Source organism: Perognathus longimembris, chromosome 11 (assembly GCF_023159225.1).
Source record: "Perognathus longimembris pacificus isolate PPM17 chromosome 11, ASM2315922v1, whole genome shotgun sequence".
Lineage (NCBI taxonomy): Eukaryota > Metazoa > Chordata > Mammalia > Rodentia > Heteromyidae > Perognathus > Perognathus longimembris.
Window position 1 is genome coordinate 4925019 of NC_063171.1, and position 25258 is coordinate 4950276.

General features: G+C 39.3%; 1 protein-coding gene across 3 annotated transcripts in view; it reads right to left on the reverse strand.

Annotated features, from left to right (window-relative positions):
* Ccdc192 (coiled-coil domain containing 192) overlaps window positions 1-25258 on the reverse strand; it is a 226845-nt gene that overhangs the window by 34858 nt on the left and 166729 nt on the right. For 2 of the 3 annotated variants that reach the window (XM_048358139.1, XM_048358140.1), the window contains exon 6: window positions 21597-21729. In XM_048358139.1, the coding sequence (XP_048214096.1) occupies window positions 21597-21729 (133 nt within the window). Of the gene's footprint in view, window positions 1-20424; window positions 20628-21596; window positions 21730-25258 lie in introns of those variants that run through there. The other variant, XM_048358141.1, reaches the window with a different exon arrangement.

A 25258-nucleotide genomic window follows, 5' to 3' on the forward strand; every position in this document is an offset into this window, starting at 1 on the left:
TTATTTGTTTGAGTTCTGACCATTTCCCTGCGAATAACAATATTTCACCATTCCTAATCGCTATGTAGTATTCCATTGTGTATAAGTACCATAATTTGTAGTTCTGTTTAAAATTTAGCTACCTGGGTGCCAGTGGCTTATACCTGTAATCCTAGGTACTCAGGAATTTGAGATCTAAAGATTGTGGATAGATACCAGTCTAGGCAGGAAAGTTTGTGAGACTCTTATCTCTAAGCACCAAAAAATCTGGAAGTGCAGTGGTAGCTAAAGTGGTAGAAAGTTATCTTCAAGTAAAAAAAAAAGGCTCAGGAACAGTGCTCAGGTCCCAAGTTCAAGACTCTGGACTGGCATTGGTAAGGAAAAAAAATAATAAAAAAGATTCAACTTACACTCAACTTAAGTATTTTTTAGCTAAATGATTGTAGTTTCAAGGGAAAGTGCTTGTTCCTTCCTTACCAGCTTTTTTCAGAAGAGGGATCATGTAGCAGGACATGAATCACAGGGAAATATCAACTTTCAGATGATGCTTCTTTAACAACAGCTTAAATATGAATGAGAATTTAGGAAGTGTATGGAGTTTGTGATAGCCGCCTTGCTTGTTAGCTAGGCCCATAGGAAGCAACAGAATTCTGCTCATGGAAACATGGCTGAAATTGACAATTCTCTTAACCATAGATGCATTTGTTATGGTGTTTGAGAGTAGTTGATGTTCTTTCCTAGATCGACTCCTGTGAGTACAAAATCCTTTGTACTAGTCCACTCTTAGCATCTGGCTTCCCAAGTACAAGTGGAATTCATTATAAATGAAGCACCAACAAACAAGCTATACTCAGCCTCTGACCTTCAAAATTGGGTTAAGCAGAAAACCATATGTGGCAAATGGTATTTTCCAAAGATGGCCTTAGCAAAATGTCCCATTCCACATGATCTTCTGACATGAACTTGCCTCACCCCAGTGAAAGACAGAATGTAACCTCTCCCTTAGAACCTGCAATGGTCTTAATGGCACTCTTGTAGCTAGTAGAACAATCACATTTCCATTTCATTTATTTTTTTAGGATGGATTGAAATTTACAATCCTATGTTATAGAGGCAGCATCACTAAGAGGAAAACTGGAGAAAGGGGAGGAACACTTGTAGTACTGGCAATCACTTTTTTCTCCAATGAAATCTTAAATTCTGTTCCAGCTTTAGAGCAGCAAGGGAACTCAGGCACAACCACAATATTTGGATCAATAGGGCTGGTTTTCTGACTCATTCTATACTCCTTTCTTCTGAGAAATATACATATTCAACAGTTAAATATGTTGAACTATCTCTGATAAATTATGGTTAAGTCTACATGTGATAATGAGCTCTTTCAAAAGATTGCAGATAAACTGGGCACTGGTGGCTCACGCCTGTAATCCTAGCTAGTCAGGAGGCTAACACCTAAGGATCACAGTTCAAAGCCAGCCCAGGCAAGAAAGGCAGAGAGACTCTTATTTCCAATTAACTACCAGAAAAGGCTGAAAGTGGTGCTTTGGCTCAAGTGGTAGAGTGGTAGAGTGCTATCCTGGAGAAAAAGGAACTTGTAGACAGTGCCCAGGCCCAGAGTTTAAGCCCCACGACTGGCCAAAAAAAGAAAAGAAAAGAAAAGAAAAGAAAAGAAAAGAAAAGAAAAGAAAAAGAAAGAAAGAAAAAGAAATTGCAGGGTTTTTTTTGAACTAGCTGGGCAATTTTGTCTAGGGATCTAAAGCTAAAACTAAAGTGTCAATGGGATGATAAACTTGTAAGGCACCGTGGAGAGAATGTAAGGTCCCACAGAGAATTCAGAGCATATTGTTATTGGTGTGGGACTTCTATATATCCAGAGGGTTTGGGAAAATATGTGAAGATAGATGGGCAGGTTGTTTGGAGAACTGGCAACAATTTTGAAAATACTCCAAGTGTAATCCTGGTCCTACATGATCAAGACAAGGCCTGGGTCTTTAAACTGAGCTTCTGAAAGCCCCTAAGCTGATCATTGAATCAGCAATTTTCTGCTGAATGGTTGGGTTTGGATGGACAGATCTTTTAGCCATTGAGTCTCATTCTTTTTTTTTTTTTTTTTTTTTTTTGGCCAGTCCTGGGCCTTGGACTCAGGGCCTGAGCACTGTCCCTGGCTTCTTCCCGCTCAAGGCTAGCACTCTGCCACTTGAGCCACAGAGCCACTTCTGGCCATTTTCTGTATATGTGGTGCTGGGGAATCGAACCTAGGGCCTCATGTATCCGAAGCAGGCACTCTTGCCACTAGGCTATATCCCCAGCCCCCTCATTCTTTTTTTAATGATTATATGTTTTCACATTTATGAATATAGTTGAAAAGTAGTGTTTATGTTCTTTAAATTTGGGAGCAGATCCTCCACATATTGACATCATAGCTTTATGACTAACTCCCAGAATTCCTTTGTTTCTTCCCTGACTCTCAGAACGTCTTCTCTGTCTTCTCTCTCTCTGTCTCCTGCACACACACCCAGCATGCTGTCATCTGCAACTATCGCCTGTTTTTTTGTGTGGCTCTGGGCTGCATAATCCACAGCTGTGTAGCAGATTGCATGTCCCTTTGGGATAGGCGCTAACTTCCCCCAGCTTATCTTATACATCTTCCTTTCCTGAGATAAATGTTCATTCAGAATGGTTGCTTTTGGGGATCCTCTTTTTCACTTTTGGATTTAATCACTTCTTTTGCTTTAATTAAAAATAATCCTCTCTCCATCCTACCCCCATCCCTGGAAAAGTGAGGGGAAAAAAACACAGAAAAAAAGTCATCATTAGGAACTTTTGCTCCAGAATTTAAATTAAAGAACATTCTATTACATTTGAAACTAACTTCAAAACTCATCTGTGAGTCATCCTCATTCATACATCTTTTAGGTCCCCTCTCAACAGCTGGTTGAATCTAACAAAGTCACATTCAAGCTGTTCCCCTTGCCTTAGCATCCAGAGCAAGCTCCAAAGAGGAAGCAAAACTGAGGTCAGGGTCTCTGGTTTGCAGTACTTCACTGGTGGCTCAGAGCCACAGGGCCCACTGAAGAGACCCTAAATCTGTCCAAGGTCCTAAGTAGAGGTGCTGCAAAATTCCTTTGAAGCTGTTTTGTCAGGAATGAGCTTTGTTGTGCTGTCTGCCCTGTTATTCTTAGACAACCAAAGCTAGAGCTTGCTGCCTCCATAGCCTGGCATTTCATGGAGTAGAACTGCCTGCTGGACTCCAGTTCTTCCCAGTTCCTCTCTTTCTAGCTTACCTCTCTTCCTATCTTTCTTTCATTCTTTCTTTCTTTTTCTGTCGCCAGTCTTGGGGCTTGAACTCAGGGCCTGGGCACTGTCCCTGAGCATCCTCTGCTCAAGGCTAGTACTCTACCACCTGAACCACAGCACCACTTTCAGCCTTTTCTGTTCGTGAGTTACTGAGTAACTGAACCCAGGGCTTCACGCATACCATGCAAGCACTCTACAAACACTAAGTCATATTCCTAGCCCAGGGCTAATTTCTAAGAGAGAAACAAGCTAAAAAAATACTATATATAATCTTTTTCTAAAACTATCTTATTCATATGTCCACAAGGTTCTTTTACAGTAGATAATATTAAAAGTACCTGAAGGCCATTTCATCAGATTTTCTTTTGGTTCTTATTTAATAGAACACAGGACAAGGAGGAGAAGCATCACAGATAATAAATAGGAAGCTTATATTCTCTAAGTGAAGGGGAGGCATGGGGATTAAGATGTCAAATTTAAAATCAGAACTGAGCATATTAAGGCAGTCTTTTTCTCTTGTGTGTAAGCCTGTGTAATGGATACCCTCACTGAGATGCTCATTTCTGAGCCAGGTGTGATGGTGCATGTAACCTCAGTAGTAAGGCAAGAGATTAGTGAGATCAAAGCCAGCCTGTCTCAGAAAGCCTTGTAAAAAACCTTGTCTCAGAAAAAGAAAAAAAAAGGAAAAGAAAGGTAAGAAAAAAAAAAGCAGTCTGAATTGCAGCACAGGTATGCTAATTCAGAATTTCTTTAAATGGGTGCTCCCCCCCACCACCTGCCCCATAGAAAGCTGCCTAGGGACTGCTGGGAGATGGAACATGGATGACAATTAATTGCTATCATGGTGGAAGTGAATGTTCAGGTGAAACCAATGGAAGCCAGGCCAGAATCCATTCCAGGGCTGCTAGCTTATCTAGCTTTATGCAGGAAACTACATCTGCTGCCTGCAATCATCAGTGTTCACTGGTTAAAACTGTCGAGAAATGTCTGGCTTATAGCACAGGTCGGTTTTATAAGGAATATTTCAAACATTTGGAGGACTGATTTTAACCCATGCACTTACTGATTTGGCCCTGTGAAGGCCTTCCTCATTTCAACCCTTACACAGCAGACCCTTGGTATCTGCAGGTATTGAATTCCAAGGAGACCACTGTGGGGAGAAAATTATGAATGCTCAAGAAGTGCAGCATTGTACTGAGTGCTAGACTTATCTTTCCTATAAGACGACCCCACATCTACTTAGACATGCCACTCTGCTGCCCTTTACCACATCAAAAATGTTCACATTACCATGGAATTGATTTAACTGGGTGCTTAAGCACATTCACTTTTACCTTGCTTCTTGGGTATCCTTTTGGGGAGGTATATTTTCTCAAAATTAAGGTCAAAATGAAGGGAAATACTCAGCGGATCATACAAGGATTTCAACACAGCTGAATATAATGTCAATCTGACTGACAGTTTCTCTGAATCAACTGAGCTGTTTAGGATGCCAGCAAATTAAAATTTATTTATTTTGAAAATTTTAAGATTTTGTTACTTTTTGGCTGCATTTGGTCAAAACTATATGTAATAAATCTGCAAATAGGTGTGCTCTGCTCACTGTATGTATCTTAACTACCTCACCTCTCCAGATCTACCTGACCACAAGGGCAACTGTAGCTACCTGGAAATGGCACAAGTAGTACCAGGAAATGCTAGACACAGCAGTACCTCTTGATAGACTTATATTTATATTAGTTTTCAAAGAGACCATGCTCAGAAGGTATTGAGTAGAGCAGGAGCTTGGTGGTAGAAACTTAAATTGTCTGTCCATCTCAATTCAATCTGTCATGGCCAAAGACTATGTTTATGCAATTGAGTTAGAATTAGAGAGAATTAAAAGATTTGAGTAACCAGATTGATTGTGATTTTTGTTTGTTTCTATGCTGGGCAGGCATTTTACCACTGTGTTACCAACATCCCACCATTGGGTCCATTAAGTGTTTCTAGTATTTTAATGCTAGGCACAGCTACAAGGGCAATGGTTCATTATGACAACTACATCATTAGCTTTACTTTCTTCTACAAACTACAAAAGTTTAAGCAATCTTTCTTTACTTCTGTGCTATAATTCAATTTATACTAGACCGTTTTGATTTTTTTCTATTGTAAGTATTATATGAATCTAATGCAATTTTGCTAAATTAGAAAAATAACTATTGTATAATTTATAAAATCTAATTTGATATACATATATGCAACATTGATACCCTATTTCCAAATAAATTTAAGTATAAAATATTCAGTTTAGAAGATTTCTTTAGCCACAGTTTTAAGATTTGTTTGCCCCGCCCCCCCCCCCCCCAAAGTTATAGATTTCTGCCCCATGTGTTGAACTCTCTTTTGCTATGTTGGTGTTCTGGAAAGATGACTAAGTTCCATTTGGCATTTTATTCAATACTGACTCATTTGATATTTCCAGGTTATTAGAGGCCTAAATATTTATAGAATAGCATAATGACCCCTCCCCTCACCTCCTTTTGGAAGCGATCCATTGCTGGAAAGTTTGAAGGTAACTTCACAGTGCCTGTGGATTGAGGTGGGCGTCCTTCCTTGTTCTGCCACTAATCCCAAGACTTTGGACAACCAGATCTGGCATTTGATGATTTTCTGTGTGCCAGATGTTTTATGCACATTGCTCCTAATCTCCCAACCACCTTACAAACTAACTGTTTTGATACTTACTTGACAGCTGAGTAAACTGAGGCTCAGAGAACAGATGACTGAACTGGGATGGAACCTAATATTGTACAATCCCTAGCCCATGTTATTCCTGGTGCTTTCCAACTCAGCAGAGAGGAGAATGGGTTTTCCAGGCCCCAGTTTTCTTGCTGTAAAACATGGGAGTTGGACAAGCTGATGGTGAAGGTCTGCTTGATCCCTATATCTAATACTCTAATACTAGCATTTTACAGGTTTCTGCTACAGAAAATGTAACTAATTCCTGGGAGAAACCCTTGTCAGATATTCTCAGATACCTCAGATCCTGGCTGAGATTTTCAAACAGGATGTTGACAGGTATACTTAATATTAATCTTGTCTCGTGTGGTATTTGGATTGCTACCAATTCTTTGTCATTTGAAACAATGGAGAGTATTATTTTCTTTGTTCATTTACTTTCACATAAAACTACACTGCCATACTTATTTTCCTTACCCTGAACTAAGGGTTTATATTTAACACTTGGCTTTCTTAAACACATATACACAGACACACACACACTCTCGCACACAGACACACAGACACACAGACACACACACGCACACAAAACCAAAATCAGACCAAACAAAAACCATTTTCTGCCCATTTGACCAACTATAACATAGATCTTTCAGTATTACCTTCAAATATGCAATTATTCAGGTTCTTTTTAGAATACCATGTAAAATGATGTCATATCCTTATATAACTGTAAAACAGGAGGAGATATGGCAGAGAACTTCACTACCAACTGTCAAGAGAACTATAAAACTTAATTCTCTCCAAATCACCTCAAATACATGTGTACTTATAAGTACTTCTCTTCTGGAGGGAGGTACTGTGTATTGAACAATGCTAAGCACAAGCTCTATCTGGGCTGTACCTCCATGCCCATGAGTACTTCTGACCATAATGGAAATATACTTTGAGTCCATAGATCTGCATATCTAAATTACAACTCTACTAGTCTCATCATCTTAGATGCTAAGACATTTTTTATTTAAAAAATTAGAAATTTCTTCATCTTTATTTCTCTGTTCTGTTAGTTCCACCCAGAAATTGCTCTTCCTGATATAATCAGAATGACTGTGCAACAAAACAATCAACCACAGATCTTAATTATCATGTTTTTCTACTTCCTTTAAGATGTGTCTATGATGTCTAATCTTTAATTTCAGAGCTTTCTCTGTGATTCCAAGAATGCAATGGCTTCAGATAAATATGCAGCCTAATTTTCACATAAAGAACTCAAATTTGAAAACGTAAATAATTGTTATTGTAGTCAACATTCCACCTAGGTTCTTGACTTGTTTGAGGCATAGCGACTTGCCCATCTCCCATTTCTGATCATTTCTGTTGACAGCCTTGTTTATGCAATGCAATAGTATTGGGTACTGCGGAAGAATGCATATATGCTAACAATACTATGTGTGCCCTCAAAGAGCTCATGGTACAATAAGGAAGACCTGGACAAAAGTAACGGTAAGTTAAACTAAAACAATGGAAAATGCCATGGAAATAGTTTTGTGAAAATGTCAGGATTTCTGAATAGCTTCCAATTTCCTTGGAACTTGAATATCAGGTAAATTTCAGACAGAGACATAGGGAATTTGGGAAGAACTTTCATGACCAAATGAATTAAACAACATATTCCGTGATGTTTATTGTTTGGTGAATTGTCTTAATTGTTCTCTATGTCTATCTCTTTCCTATATAATATACACTTTTGGATATGGTTAACTCATATGTATACTTCCAGAGGTCTTTAGTAGTCACATTCTTTAAGAATCCTTTTGTAGCCATTATTAATAAGATCTAGTCTATTCTGATTGGGATTAAGGGATATTCTTCTCCAGTCTCCTGTATTTCACTGAATTTATCTCCTGCTGTGTATTATCGCAAGCTACAAACCTAAGAATCATCCTGTTTATTCTTATCTCCCTAATTTCCACATATAACCCATTACCAAGTCTTTTAAAATAAAGATGAAACCCATTTCAGATAAAAAGGCAGTTTAGAGTAGAATATTGCTCAGCTATAAGAAGGAATGAGATTTTAATACAAGCTACAACATGAGTAGACTTATAAGACATGCTTATTAAAATAAGCTATAGTCAGGAGGACAAAAGTTGTATAATTTCACTTCCAAGAAGCAAGACAACAGACAAATTCACATGGAGAAAGTAGAATGGAGATCACCAGGTGAACTCTACCTCCAAAATAACTAGCAAAAATCCAGACTGGAGGAGTGGTTTCAGGACTGGAGTAAAAGGTAAGCAAATACAAGACACTGAGTTCAAACCTCACTATTTAGGGTAGGGAGTAGATTGTGTAATTTTATGAGTTCAAGTAAGAGTATGGAAAAGTTTATTTTATGATGGCACACTTAGGTAGAACACTTTCAATTGTCTACTTTCATTGAGATGAAAGTAGACAGATGAGGAAAAACAGATTCAGGTGATTCACTAGCCAGAAGAAGGAGATGAGGAAGTGAAGCCAGTATGTAGAGATAACCTTTTCAAATACTTAGTTGACCTTACTCTAAGGCAATAGCAGAACAAAAGAGTGAGGAGGCGTCAAGGAAGTTTTCTCAGAGATGGGAGACACAAGCTTGTTCCTAAATAAACGGGACTGAATTCAAGAAGAGAAGTGTGTGATGGAAACCGCAGATAAGGTGAATAACTCACATACCTGGGGAGGTGAAAATGCACGTCCGAAACACTGGAAAAAGACTTGGGATGTGAGGAGGGACTCTCCTTAATCTCACAGAGGCAATCAGAGCACTGGTGAATATAAGAAGCAAGAACTTAGATTTGGTAAGAGAAAGGTGAGAGCGTTCTCTATTGTTGACTTGTGCACTCTTAGTAAGCTAGTCATGAGTGAGGTTATTTTCCTGGATATATGTTTCAAGGAAGAGGAGAAGAGTTTGGAGTGAGGCATGAAGATTCTTGATAGTTGTCTTGAAGAAGGAGAAAAAAACTATGGGGGAGGACATCATGGCTGCTAGTCTGACAACAGTACTATCCTTCTCTGTGGTCTGTAATTGTGTTGACAGCGTGAAATCTATCAGGAAAGGGGAAGACAAAGATTGAGAACTTTTATCAGATTTTGTGTTGGAAGAACAAGCATAAACATGACAAAGGAAAGTTTAAGAAATTCATCTTAAGGGAGATGTTGAGCTTAGTTTGTGGGGGGCTCTGAAGGCCACATTAAAATGTTTGTTTTTTTAAGGTAAGGAGAAGACCATGCAGAACTTGAAAACAAATGGTTATTTTTAAGTAGTTTACAAAGGGGTTTCAACATGTCACTTTATCATCTTGATCAGTGCCACTCCTTTCACCATTCTTCCCATCTTTCTCAACCCTACCTATTCCTTCAATTTTTCTAGTTCCATTTTCACATATCATACAGATCTTCTGACTGTACTCCTTCATAATTAACCTTTCCTTAATACAGAGCATGGAGATAGTGAAAGAAAAGAAACAGAGGAAACTTGAAGAAGACGAGGGATTAGATAATAAAGAGTAAAATGAGGAATGACAACAGTGTGGTAAACTTGAGTCAGATCACCAGAAGTTTGATTCTTATAAATTCTTGGTATCTGTGAGAACCATAAAAACATAAGATTCCTTGTGCAGGAATGCTAAGAAGTGAGCGAGAATTGGGCAAGATATTACCTGAAAAAACAGAGATTACCTGGGCCTAGTAGCTCATGCCTGTAATCCTAACTACTCAGCAGGCTGAGATCTAAGGTACGCAGTTCAAAGCCAGGTGGCAGAAAAGTCCCCATGAGACTCTTATCTCCAATTAACCACTCAAAAACTGGAAGTGGAGCAGTGGTTCAAAGTGGTAGCCTTGAAACAAAAGAGCTCAAGAACAGTGCCCAGGCCCTGAGTTCAAGCCCCATGACTGACCAAAAACAAATAACATCAGGATGTGATGTAATGATGAATTAAAGAATGATTGAAAATAAGAAAAAAATCACCTTGAATTTTGGGTCTACTGACCAGTGTCAGCCAGAGGAGGTTAGGAGATGTTTGGCAGAGGACAGAGTCAAAGTAGCTCAAGGCATACACCTGGCCTATATAAATGGCAGATGCATGGCACCAAGTGGTGTAGGGAGCCCAGCCAGTTCAAAGCACGGAATAGAAAAGTCTCTGGAATTGTTTGGTTTAGTTTTAAAGGATTAGTCAACTTAGTGACAAAGCTCTGATTTGACTATAGAGGCCTAGATTTTAAGCTCTCTAAATACACACATGTATCATTCTTATTAGTTGAAGTAACAAAGTGAAAAGATATGAATCAGCCCAGGTAGAAATAAGCCAAAATCAATTGACTGAAACACAATGCAGAAGAATCAGTAATATTTCAAACCCCATGCCAGGATTTGATGATCTTAGACCTAGGAGCTAGTAGCTGTGCTAGGACCCTAGGTACTTCAGATTGCCAGTCTGAAAGCACAATTCAATTTTTCCCTTGCCAAATCTTCCTTGAGGGTGGCCTTCTTTTATTTCTTTTTAAAACTTTGTAAGTAAACTCCCTCTATAACCTCACATTTAATAAACATACTAAATAATAGTACACCAAGAAAGTGTTCTTCCATATCTATCCAAATGTTTCATGACCTCGGAGCATAAAACTCTGAGCTAGGATACCACCAAAGGCAAGATATCAGCTCGATTTCTTTTCAAGAAAAATCATAGTGTACTGGCAAAGACAGATAAGTAAAGATACACTAATAATATGTTCTGACTGTGGTGTTCACAGGTGAGGTGTATGGACTCCTAACCTGGGGGAAGTCCTGGAAAAGGATGAGATAATATAGAGATGATGGAGGTGATTATTTCCTAGAAGAAAATTCTAAAGATAAGCCATGCACTTGTGACTCAACATTTATGATCCTAGCTACTCAAGAGGGTGAGATCTGATCTGAGGATAATAGTTTGAAGAGTGCTTGGATAAGAAAGTGCACGAGACTCTTATCACCAATAAACCACCAGAAAACCAGAAGTGGTGCTGTACATCATGTGGTAGAGTGCTAGCCTTGAGCAAAAGAGCTCAGGTACAGCACCCACACCCAGAGTTCAAACCCCGTGACCACCACCAATAACAAAAGGAAGAAGGAAGGAAGGAAGGAAGGAAGGAAGGAAGGAAGGAAGGAAGGAAGGAAGGAAATCCCAACACAGAGTGGGGAAGGGCTAGGTTAAGAGGACAGCTATGAAAGAATGAGTGAAAAGCTTATAATACAGAAGGGCATTGTATATGGCTGGGGCTAGCATTACCACATTTCAATCAGGTTTTTGTTTTTCTAATATGATCTTAATTTAATATGTTCTTCTTCTTCCCTTTATTTTTATTTTCTTTGACAGCTCCCAGTTCTTGAGTTCAAGCCCCAAGACTGGAAATAAATGAATGAAGAAATAAATAAGGCAAGAGTATTTATTTAATGCCTTAGTGTTGGTGATATCAAAGCAATAAAAGACTGCTAGGCCCACCAGTTTTCTTTAGGAATGTTTCCATAGGACCAGAGCCATTTGATATAATATAAATAAGAGCACTCATTGCCCTGTGATAAACAGAAAGAAAGAAAACCTCAAAATAGTTTTCATCACCTTAAGAATTTCTCCCAAAGTGAATTCTTAGCATACGAACACTGCAGTATTGACAAATAAATTAAGGCACTTGGTTTTGTTTGTCAATATTTCCACAGATATATCTTCTCTTGGATCCCACAGCTTTTGCTAAGTAAATTACTTCCTTTTGGCTTTAGATCAAAAGCATCCACAAAAGGACATCTTTTCTTAAATTCAATTAGTTACTCTGGGGACTTGCTCAAAATGTTATGGCTATGAGCAATAAAAATATTATCAATTTATATCTGAAAATTTTGTTCATAGCCTCAAGATAGAGGGATTTTACAAGACAGCCTCGAATGGTTTTTGTCTTTTGGCACAATTAATAAAAGATAAGTAGTCAGTCTTTATCTTCTCAATGCCTTTGACATTCTCTTGGATTTCTAGAGTTAACTACATTCTACTAACCTTTGCTTCTAAGACCTAAGACACTTAGTGGCTAATATAAGATCAGTTAAATAAATGTAACATTTTCCAGCCTCTGGGGCAATCATATTTTAGCCAAAAGTACATTGATAATATATTTAGAATATACATATATACACATATACATATATCTTACACATACATATTTATAATACATACATAAGCAGAATATACATATTCAATATGTATATGTATACACATACATAACTGTGTGCATATGTATATAAAATATATGCACACTTACACACAATATGTATAGGTAACTGGAAACATAGTCCTCATTTCAAGTACTTTTGAGTGTGAATGAAAATTTGTATGTCAGAATTTATGTCACATTGTATCCCGACTTAGTTTTAATAGTATGATCACTATGATATTTTAAGACTTACAAAAATTATATTTAAAAATTTTAATTTAATGTATATTTTTTTGCCAGAGCCGCATTAGTTTTCCTAGTCTCACCTAAACTCATAAACTCAAGTGACCTCCTTTATCAGCCTCCTGAGTAGCTGGGACTATAGGGACATGATACCCACTGAAACTGAGCATTATTAAAATTATAGGCTATAGAATAATTTTATCTTTTAAAAATATTAAGAGCAAAGTTGAGTACCAGTGGCTCATGCCCGTAATCCTAGCTACTCAGTAGGCTGAGATCTGAGGACTGCGGTTCAAAGCCAGCCTGGGCAGGAAAGTTCATGAGATTCTTATCTCCAATTAAGCACTAAAAAAGCCAGAAGCAGGATTGTGGTTTCAGTCATAGAGTGCTAGTCTTGACCACAAAAGCTAAGGGACAGCACTCAGGGCCTTAAGTTCAAGTACCAGGGCTGGTGCGTGCACGCGTACATACATGCGTGTGTGCACACACATGTGTTTGGGAAGCTAGGAATGAGGGGCTCATGCCTATAATCATAGCTACCTGGTGATCTGAAATCAGAAGGATTGCAGTTAGAAGCCTATCTGAATAGAAAAGTCCAAAAAAACTCCATCTCCAGTTAACCAGCAAAAATCTGGGCTTGATGCTATCATATGTAACTTAAAATGAAAATGAATAATGTTTGCTTATGCCATCTCTTAGACAAATAATATTTTAAAGCATGTTGAAAATAGCATGTTGAAAATGAGCTCTTTCAAAAGAAACTTACTTAGCAACCTGGGATAAGACAAGAGGTTTTGTCTTTATCCAGAAGAGCTAGAGCTCGTCTCCCTTTAAGAGCAATGGCAGGCAATTACTTCGCTGGTCAGCTGGGGAAAAGGTATCAGGGAATGCTTATCAAACTGAATGACACATTGGTCATCCACACTGGGCACACGTGACCTTTACTTGAACCCAGAATATTACAACTCAGTATGATAAAAATGTTTCCATTTTATTCCCTCAAACAATTAGACTTATTAAAGAGTTACGGTAATATAAAGTCTATAGTACTAATATACTGAGCTTTATCCTATTGATTTGTCTCAGGAAGTACTTGCTTTGCCTTTGAGAACTGGAGAACCCTGGCTTTCTCTCATTCTTGAATCTTATGCACATCTGTCTGCCATCTTTGCATCCTTTCTTTGGCCTTAAAATTTTACCATTTGGAGTGACACTTGGCCAATATTTATAATAATACAAGTATATTCTGAGGACCCCTCCCTCTTTTGTTTGCCACTGTTTAACATTCTCCAGACTATGAACAAGGCTCCTTCCTTCTCCCATAAGAATAGCCACTGGAAAGGTGGCTCCTGAAAGGCATCTGGACCACCCTCAAGTAGCAAACGCTCCAGTAATGTGCCCAGATGGAGATGGAGGCCTGGTATGGCAACACCTCCAGGGCTTCCTGGAAAATCAAGGTAATATCTCAGCCATGGAATGGGTATCAAGGAAAGCATTTACATAAAAGTGGAAACTTGCAGTGTTCCAGGCTCCATTTACCCTGTTATCATGAGTAAACACACTTTGTTTCTAATTGCATGCTAAGCAACTCTTATGCCTGGCATTTCTCCTCCTCTTCCCCCTCCTCCTCCTTCTTGGAGTGTTGATGCTCCAATCCAGTGTTTCGCCCATACAAAGAAAACATGTTACCACTGAGATACATCCCAGTGTTCTATATCTTCTTTATTCTATAATTATGTGCTCTTTGGTAAATACCAAATTGTGATTATTAAGTCACATTTGCTTAGTAGGATACTCTGGTCCAAGGAAGTGCATCCTTAAAAACAAAGCTGTTCTATACTACTGCAATGCACACAGTGGTATGTATCTCACAATCAATAATTGTTCATATATAACACTATCCCCCTGGCCCAAAGGATTCCAGTGCCTTCAAATAACTTCTATTTATCCAGAAAAATTTGGTTCAGTGTATCCTTTCTAAGTTTGACTTGATAACCTTATACTCACCCAAAGTATCCTTTCTTTTCCCACATTTACCCATATGGCCCATGTGACATTTCTAGCCTCAAACTCCTATCAGGAAGTATTAAAGAAATCCAAAGAGTTTCCTGGAGAGCTGCAAGGGCAGACACGAATCACATTTTCTACTTTGATAACAAGAGGTTCATACCAGGGACAGCTGTGCCAGTATTGGCAGCCGGCTGGTCATTGTTCGCAGCCATGAAGTCTTCAGTTCAGCTTATGTTGACAAATGTTCATCTGCTGATGTTTAACAAAGGAGAGCCCAGGAGTGCTCTGCAAATTTCCTGGAGATATCTTCTTCCTCAGCTCTCCTTTACTTAAAAGCACACCCTCTTCGGGCAACCATAGCAGTCTTCATGGTTAAGTAGAAAATCTTTGAAATGGATCAAGGTCTAATTCCCATGTGCCTTGTCTGACATTTAGCTGGTGCTTGCCCTTTCATGCAACCTCTCTGGATATAGAAGCCAGCAGACTTTTAAGAAAAGTCCCTAAGGGGTGGACAGATGGAAAGGAACACCATTTCCTGATTGCGGTACAATTCCAAAATTAGTCTTACAAATGAAGGAGAGAGAGAGGGGACTCTGACATCATTGAATTCCCACAGCTGAAGTAGCTAGAAAGTACTGGACCCCAATCAAAAGTATCATTTTGTTAATAAGAGAATAAATGGATTTACTGATCACTCATCAAGGAAGAGCCTAAATAAGCAGCAATGAAAATGATAGGGAGTAAAAGGAAGAGATGGTTTGTATTTTCCTGATAAGATAAAGGCGTGAATGGCTCTCTCCCCCACTTTTATGAGGTTTAACTTTGAAGCATGCTACAGGGCAGAGTGACAGATACATTTTATCTTCTGTCTATAAAACTTTCTCATCTTCTCTTGTCTGATAACATTCTCTGGCACTTGTCCCATGGCACCTGGCCCAGGTGTGGTCCATGATATTTCCCCTACTAAGATAGCCACTGATCCAAGGAGTAAAAATGCAATATGTAATATTTAGGGTTAGCCAGATTCCTTCTCTGAGATATTTGTAGATCTTGGGGGGGGGTGGCTTGTAGGTACAAAATCTTCTTGTTTACAAGTACTATAAGCCAATGCTATTTTAAAGAAAAGATTTATGATCACCTTCCTGTGGTTGTACCTACACTATCTCTGTAATTTTATCTGAGTATATTGGAAACCGTGTATACTGGTATTGGAACTAGGAAATTGAAAGGGAATACCAAAATTGAGAGACACAGGGTAAAAAAAGACAAACAACTACAAAAGCAATACTTGTAAAACTGTTTGATGTAAGTGAACTGAACACCTCAGGGGGGAAAGGGTAAGGGGGAGGGGGGACGGGGGTATGAGGGACAAGGTAACAAACAGTACAAGGAATGTATCCAATGCCTAACGTATGAAACTGTAACCTCTCTGTACATCAGTTTGATAATAAAAATTTGAAAAAAAAAAGTATTTTCCCCATACCAAAAAAAAAAAAAAGATTTATGGAAAGGATATGAGATAGCTATCAGTATTAAAGAAAAAAAAATCTCATAAACACAGACTTGGAAACACAGATACCAAGAACTAATAATCATTTCCTTAGGGACCAGAGACCAACCCCCAGGGGGAATCAACCCTAGGATTTTTTCCCCTTCTTTCATTCAGCTCAACTCAAGATTCAGATTTTGGCTTGAATCCGGAACTCTAGTAGTTACAAGTCTTACCTCAAAAACTAATGGGGACAGCCAGCTGTTTGGCCATCCCATATGACTGCAGAGGAGTGGAGAATCATGCTTCTGTTACCAAAGGAGGGAGTAATTCTGTTTAGGTGAAACAACAGATGGTGAACATAGAGCAGGAGCCAGAGCAACCTGGGATAATTCCCATTCCGTGCCTGCAGTAGCTCAGATGGAGCCAGGAAAGGAAGGGAAGCCAAGCCAACATTCTGAAACCCTGTAGTCAGCCTCCTTTCCAGCCTTTACAGCTTTCTGCTTAAAGTAGTTTTCTTTCCACTTCAGTGACTTAGAACCCTACATTCCTAATTAATGCCTAGATGTTACATAAGTGATTTATATAGGCTTCCAGATTTCTGAAGCATTGTACAACCACCTCAGATTTATACATAAGGAATTATACCAGACAGAAGAGGCAATTTGGGGGGTGGGGATCTTGTATGATAAGTCTTTAAGCTTCACAGGAACTCAGGGCAGGTGCCTAACTTCCATTGAGCTGAAATCAGTGAGAAGGCTTTGGTTTGAAATACACAGCTTTGCCTTAGGGAAAAGCATTCAGTGGACAAAGGAAGAGACAACCTGACAAGCAATCTCTTAATGAGAACTAAAGATTAAAAAAATAAATAAAATACAGTAAATGCAATAAATGACATAAAGTACAATAGATATAAGCTATTTCCATTAGGCCAGTATTGAACTCCTTAGGAATTTATAATAAGTTCACCTAAAAGTTATTATGCCTATGTTGATAACTTCTAAGAAACAGCTATTGAAACAGTGAGATTTTAGGGCTGCCCTTGTCATTTTCTTGGGAAACCCTAGGTATACTGATAATGTGAGTATCTGTGTTTAGAAGAGAATGAAGGCTGTGTCTGGAACTATTCAGGTGTAGTTTACTTGTTTCCTAGTCTTGAGAATTGTGGCCTTCTAAAGGACTCTGCTGAGAGAGAAGAGAGGTTGGCATTTTCTAAGACACCTGCATAAGAGATAGGAAGGCAGCTCATGTGATAGTAAGTGCTGTGCTAAGTGTGAGGCTCTGAGTTCAATCCCCAGTGCTACCAAAAGAAAAGAAAGGAAGGAAGGAAGAAGAAACATATGCAAATGCACAACTATTCAAAACTGAAAAAATTTGTTCACTCAGATAAATATGAAAAAGTACCTCTTTCTAAATGCTTAGAATTTCACCAAGTAAAGATTTTATTTAGATCCAAGTTACTTTAAAATACACTTGCTAGCTGGGGATATGGCCTAGTGGTAGAGTGCTTGCCTCGTAAAATACACGTGCTAGGATGGTTAGTTATTGCAACTTAGGGAGAATTTGTTTCAATTACTGTTAGTAATTAAGATGGAATTCATGCAACAGAATTCAACATGTTTGCCATTTTTTTCTAATTAATAATAAGGTGCAACAATTGCTGTAGTCCAATTCCATGACCTTTGCCTCACATGCTGATCCCTACACCCTTAAAATCTACTTGTCCCAGAAGCTCTGAACCATTTTGCTCCTTCCCCCATTTTCTCTTCATTTCCTGTTCACCATGAGGTGACTAACCTCTGCTACCTGCTTTCCACCAAGACTACTCTATATCTTCTGCTACCTGCTTTCCACCAAGACTACTCTATATCTTCACAGGCCCAGAATCAACAAAGAAAATGACTATGGGCTGAAATCTTCAAAACTCTCAAGTTGTTCTGTCACAGAGAAAAAACAAAAACTAATAATAATTTTGTACTCTAAACCAAAGGAAGCAGCAAGACTTGTTCTCAAAGTTAACCTTAGGTTTCTGCATGCTTAGACTTTGGAAAGAGCACAATAGGCATTTGACTGGATTCTTCTGGTATGTAAGTCCATAAGCACTTGAGGTGCAGACTGTGGAGATGACAGAGGAGTCTGCCTTGGGTTGTGATTATTTGCACAAGGTAGGATACACAAACAACATTCAGGATGTAAGTTTCATGCTGGGCCAGTTTTATAATAGACACTATTCTTTTCAGATGAACTTTCTGTGGATATAAATAGATTATTTCCTTAGAAGTAACTTAAGAATATAGCCAATAAAACAGTGTACTGTGTTCACATAGGAAGAAACATTCAGTATATCATTCTTTCATCAATTTGAATATGAATTATTTGTAAAGACAGTACTAATGTTCTATAACATTTTCTAATCAGAAAACTTAAAACCTAAAGATTGTAGAAAATAAAATTTTTTGCACACTTAAGTAAAAAAACCCATAATTTGTTTGTTATAATTGTTAAATATCAGTTTATAATTGAAATGGAAATGTAACTGTATGTTAAACCAGGTACCATGGCATGTCACTTCGGGTCGACATTTTTCTCCCTTCTCACAACTGAGTTGTTATCATGAGGCAGGCCCTCGAAGGAGGTGACTGCAATATTCTTTGACACTGGCAGGAAAGGATCTCCTTTCCCCAAATAGTTTACTCTCTATCTCTGCAGAGGCAAAGAAACATTTTTCCTGCCAGGTGCCATTCAAAATGATCACTTACAGGCAAACTGTTGTGGACAGCTGAAAAGATTACAAGAATTGATGCCGTCTGTCTCAGTATGTACTAAGTGATTTCACAGGCCTTTTTACTGTCCTTGGGCCAGCCATTTCCCACCCTTGTAGGAGGGCTGAACTTTAACCAGTAGGCATGTATTTCTTCAATCATTAAGGCTTTTATTCATTGAAGGGCAATCTGCTGTTAATGTGTAAATGCCTATGGGATGGGTGACATTATATTACATTTCCTTTGAAGAAGCTATTTTCTCCCAGCCCAGCTCCATTCTCTTTCCCATTCTTATTTCCTGCCACCCCACACCCCAGTGGTGGATGCCTGACCAAAACTTGTGGAACCATAGTTCCTCATTGATAGCCACAGAGATTGGCTCAGAGCCAGGGATTCATGCTGAACTCCAGCTAGAGCTCTTCCTTGGACTTTCCCCACTAGAGTGGGTATAAAAATACTTTGTTTCTTCTGCGGAGAAAAAGTGATAGGAAATTCAGGCCACAGATGCTTAAATCCATGCTTCTAGACTCCTGCTGTCTAGCCTAGCAGAATTGAGTGACTGAGAGTCCTCTATGGTAGTGGAGACCCTGAGTCCATTATACTACATGGTTAATGGTAAGGTCATTCTTGGTTAATTTACATGTGCATAAAAAATCTTTTTTCTTAAGCTATTATGACTAGGGCATCTGTCATTTGTAAACAGAGGTGAGAGAACCCCAAACAAATGTTGTGTTTTTTTTTTTTTAAAGGACATAGAGAAATAGGAGAGGGTACTGTTTTAGATCTACCAGTGTGTGTGTGTGTGTGTGTGTGTGTGTGTGTGTGTGTGTGTGTGTGTGTCCTATTTGGGTAAAATAAATGTCATTGTGTTCTGAAGTTCCTGAGTATATTTTTGAACTAATTCAAAGTGAATTAAGAGGTGGGGCAAAGTGACCAAGTCTTTGAAAAAGGGAAGTACTATTACTCTGGGATCACACTGGCCTGACAAGCTCTTGGACTACTGAATTTAGGTTGAGGCTACAGAGAAAGAACAAGCAAAAAAGTGAGAAGGTGCAGATACTTAAGATATTAGTGCTATATGTTGGTTTAATAATTCAGTCTGTCCATCAAGGAAGAGAAACATAATATACACACAGAAGGGGAGGCACTGTTTAATATCTAACTAGCTCCTGGAACTGTTTAAAATTTATTTCATAAGTACAGAAAATTATGTTTATTAACAAAATGGGGAAAATAGCCAATAAAAGAAAGATGAAATTTATATTTTCTCCAGTCCCTGAAATAATTAGTGCTCTGGGACCTCAGCATTATTTAAATTGTGATCTAATAGACAAATTATCATTTGAAAATAAAAGATAATATTTAAAAAAATTAAATTAAGTGAGGTACCTTGAAATACCATTTTTTACACTGCTTAGTATGCAAATGAGAAACTGAAAGTTCTTAAATTGGAAAACATCCCCAGAATGTTCTACAATCATTTTCAGTGTTTACTTCTGCAACCAACTGAAAATATTGCCCTGATGGCTAAAATAGTGTGTGTGTGTGTGTGTGTGTGTGTGTGTGTGTGTGTTCTGGTACTGGGGTTTGAAACTCAGGGCCTGGGCACCATCTCTTAGTTTCTCTGTAAAGGCTGGGCTCCACTTCCGGCTTATTGATGTGTGTGTGTGTGTGTGTGTGTGTGTGTGTGTGTGTGTATGTGTGTGTGTGTGTTACTAGGAACTGAATCCAGAGCCTTAAACATTCTAGGAAGCTCTCTACCACAGAGCTATAGCCCCAACTCTCTAGTTGGTGGATTTTATTCATTTAGAGTTTATATAGGTAACAGTTTTTATGTTAATTTGTTGAAAATAAAAATCTTGACCTTTTGTATATGTTTCAAGGTGACAGTGTTCCAGGCCATTTAAACCCTGGAAAGAAAAGTCAAATTCATAGTCAAAGGTTTGCTATGGAGCTGGAATGCAGGGAATGTCCCACCCTCATCCTGAAGCCACCATATTGCCTACTTCTTCCCCCTCCATGTGTTTCCACGTTGCTCCTCCTTTTCCAGCCCTTCTTGTGAGTTCCAGAGGAAGGCAGACTGAGAACAATGGCATGTTCCTGGCTTTGCAGGAGTGCGTGCATCAAAGGAAGACACACATCCCAGGAAGCCACAGCACCACTGGAGATCATCAGGCAGAAATGAAGTCTGCTCCTCTGTAGCACAGCATGGATGAATGCCCTGGGTCTATCCAAGCCCGCAAAACGGCTCCTGCACAGGGTACTTTGCTGCTGTGGCTGATGACAATCCCCAAAGTGCCTACCCATTTCTAACCTGGGGAAAAGCCGGGAACACGTCTAAACTTCTGTGTTAGTCTCATGTAATCCACAAGTGCACATACCACAAGATGCTTAGCAAAATGCCTGCCACATAGCATTGAATACTAACTCCTACTGAGCAGGGTTTTTCCCCCCTAATGTGTGTTTATACCTTCTTAGCCTAAGTCTTTGTTTTTAATAAAAAATCAATGTAGCTATTAAAATTTTTCTGAACTATTTAGGTTGTACCCCTAACTAGCCTTTTCTGTGTTCTACTATTCTCTATTCTCTCCCTCTCAAAGGGAAAGCGAATCCAGTCTGGAGTCAGCATGCATGTGCTGAGGTCAGGCGGGCCATGCCATGCCAGGCCGGATGCTGCAGGGTCATGATGCAACCTTGTGCTCCGCTCGGCCCTGTGCACAGTTGGGCCCTGTGCTCCTCACAGCCCTGTGTTCCACTCAGCCCTGTGCTCTGCACGGCCCTGTGCACTAGTCTGCTTTTTATATTGTGTCACTTATATGAACAGTGAACGTCGTCCAGGATGAGGGGCCCATGTGCAACTGTCACATGGGAATACTGACCTCTAGGGGCTGGCTTTCCTTCACAGAGCCTCTTTATCTTCTCTTTGAGTTCCAGGATGGTGAAGGCAGCCTCTTGCTTGACTGTGGCCAAATCAGTCTGTAGCTTTTCCACTTTCTTTTTGTGCTTTAGTTTCTTTAAAATAATAATAGTAAGAAGAAGAAGAATTTTCATCACTAGAGACAGAAACATCAAAGGAATAGGAATCAGAAGAATTAATGAGGTCTGGACAAATGTTGCCTTTGTAGCCCGCTTTGATCAGAAGCTCCCTTTATCTAGACTGAGCCCTGTTTGGGGCCTGGGACCCAGAGAGCATGCTCTCTGTCAGAGGATTTGAGTCCCTGGCAATACAAGTCCACTGTCTGCAGAGCAGGATCTTTCACCTCTAGAAGGGGTTTTAGTGTGGATCTGAGCCCTGTGGATTGGTTGCTTATAATGAAGAAGGCTTGAGAAGTTTACTTGCCAGTTTGTACTACTGCATAAAACTATCCTATAGACTCTGACACAGAATGAAGATGCTTACAGATATTTATAATAGTCAAAGATCAGAATTATTTTAAGCCCCTGAGGACAGGAAATACTTCCTGTGAGAACAACCTGATTTATAAGTCTGAATCATAGGAGGAAGTCGTTACATAATCAGAGGATTCACCCTGAGCCTTTATTATTATTATTATTATTATTATTATTATTATTATTATTATTATTATTGCCGGTCCTGGGACTTGAACTCAGGGCCTGAGCACTGTCCCTGGCTTCTTTTTGCTCAAGGCTACCATGCTGCCACTTGAGCCACAGCACCACTTCTGGCCTTTTCTATCTATATGGTACTGAGGAATTGAACCCAGGGCTTCATGTACATGAAGGCAAGCACTCTTGCCACTAGGCCATATTCCCAGCCCAACCCAGAATCTTTTTGACTACAGGATCCTGTGATGGATGTCAAAGTGGATGTTACTTGTCAGAATTGGGTTTACCTGCAATGACAAGGTCTGCGTTTGGGCACTTATGTTGCTCTTGGCCGCTGCCTTTCCTTGGGAAAGCTTACCTTGCCAAGTCTTTGTGGCTTGTGATTAGGAAGCCCAGAAAATGAACCATGAACATTGCCTGTCAGACATAAATCTTAACAGGGAAAGGATTGTTTTTGCTTCAGTATGGAAGAGTCTAGTCTTCTCTGCCCTCTGAAGGGAGCTGACTAGGGCCGGACGAAATCCCTCTGTTCCTTGAGAGTAAACCCAGTGATTCCATTTACCAACAATAGCAGTAGACCTGTAGAGGCGTCCCATTCTGAAGACAGGTAGTGGGCCGGGGTTACAGTTCAATGTTAGAGCACTTTCCTAGCATGAGAGAAACTCTGACTTTAATCTCCACATGGACAAGGGAATGAAAAGACTGTCTCCTTGGCCCAACACAAGATAATCAAGACAGCTATTGTTTAACCTTAATTAACAAGTGAAAGAAAGTATGTCATTCATGTTTGGGTTTTACTTTTCTGTGCCTTTCTCCCAAGACTGACCTTTTTGGGTCTCCCTGTGAATTGGTATCTTGGGTCCTGTTTTCTTGTCATGTCTTTTTGTTATTCATTTCTAACACCCACATATCAGGGAGACAATGTGCCCTCTGTCTCTATGTTCTAGGCTTGTCTAGCTCAACATGATTTGTTCTAGTCCTGTCCATTTCCCTGTGAATTCCATTATTTTATCATTTCGAATAACTGCGGAGAATTCCATTGTGTACATAAATTAATACCCAGACTGAAGAGAACTCTAAAGATAAGCAAGCAAAGGACTTCTTAATTAGTCTTGTAGTATATTCCTTACCTCATACATGATGTATTCACATGCACATCTGAGGGAAGCTGGGAGAAGGGCACAGAATAAGTGGAAAGAGGGTGAAAAAAAATACAGTAGAAGGGGCCCAACAGCTGCAGTGAACACTGATGAGAGCAACTTAAGGGAAGTGGGGATCAGAGGCAAGAAATGAGAGGAAAAGAAGGAACAGATTACACTAAACAAAAGGAAAGAAATGTCACCTGACCTAGAAAGAATTGTTTTATTGTCAATAATCATAGAGGTCATTAGCACTGTCTGCCTTTTCTTCCTGTATGCTGGTCTTAGAACTGAAGGCAGAAATTGAAAGTGTTTCATTTGGAGATGAGTTCTCTGGAGGCCACTATGCTCATGACTATACCACCAACGCAAAAACGACTGCTGACTTCAGCTGTCTAAGGGACAGTTCAAGAGAAGAGGAGGTAGAGTCAAACAGTGGTATTCTAGATAGAACTAGATAGAAAACATGAAGAGTCAGGCTTTGACACATGTGAGCAAGCACCCCACAACAATCAGCCACATCCATCTGTGACAAGATAAGAATCCTGGCAAAGACCTGCCACTCTGGGGAATATCAAGCAGAGACTGGATGAACATCTTCATGCAGGCCTCAGTAACCTCTGGGACCGAGGTCAAGAGTAATTAGGAACTTGGCTCACTCCCATCCTTTCCACTCCTGGCTTCCTTTGAGCTCCCTGAAGGGCACAACACACGTAACAAAGGCCATCTCAGCCCTAAAGGCCTCTAGGGCTGGCAAAGTTGTCAAGAACACTTTAATGACAATTATGGTACTTTAGAGAAGTTGGATAAGAAAGCCTATGCATCACCTAGAATTCAAGAATTATGTGAATCAAAATACACAATCTTCATTACTTAGCTATGAAGGGAATGGGAAATTAAATTAAAAATTAAATGAGAGACCTAGATTGCCTAAGGTTCTAATGGGACCTTTTCCATTATACAGATACTTTTAAAAAATAGTTTAACATCTTTGCCTTTTCTCCAGACAAAACTGCTGTATGCTATTAATTCATAGCTTTAACCAAGCCCTTGGGGTACTTTGAACAATTCAGTTTGCCAACATGTTTTTTATTAGTCATAGACATCAAATGATTTCAGCAATGATAATATTTTCCTTTGCGTTTTGGCCTTTACTAGCCAGGCAACACAAGTGTTGTACTTGAATTAATGGAGTCTGTATGGTCTCCTTAGTAACAAGGGATTCTCCTTGGTGACAAGGAAGAGCCTTGGAAGTCTTGCTGGCTTGAAGGCAAATTCCTGTAACCTTGCTTTTTTGCCCCTGTTTCTCCTACAGGGTGGAAAGAGGGAGGAATCACATATTTGTGCATTGTTTTGAAAAAGCAATATTTATCTGTATCATGTTACTGACTGGCTTGTATTATACAGAGTCTATGAGAATTAGAAATAACCAGGGAACTATTTATAGAAGAATTTCAACACACAGTTGCTTGCACTGTCTAAAATTTACAGCTATTTCCACACACTGAATCATGGCCTCAAGATTATGAAGCTAGGTTTCCTCACTTACCAGCCCTGGGAAATCAGGACAGGAACCTGACACTGCCATTTCACAGGGCTGTGGGGGGAGTCAAATAACATACGATATAGATGACGGGGCCTAGGCAGTGCTTGAGGTTTAGTTATGTCCTTCTGATTTGATTGTTATTCCTTGAATATCACATAAAGATCACATAGAAAAAATCTTTCATAATCTTTCATAATTTACGAAAACACTACTGTATCTTTTCTCCACGCCCCCCCCCCCCATTCCCTCAGTACCTGGGCTTGAAAGTATCACATCTGTTTGCCTTACT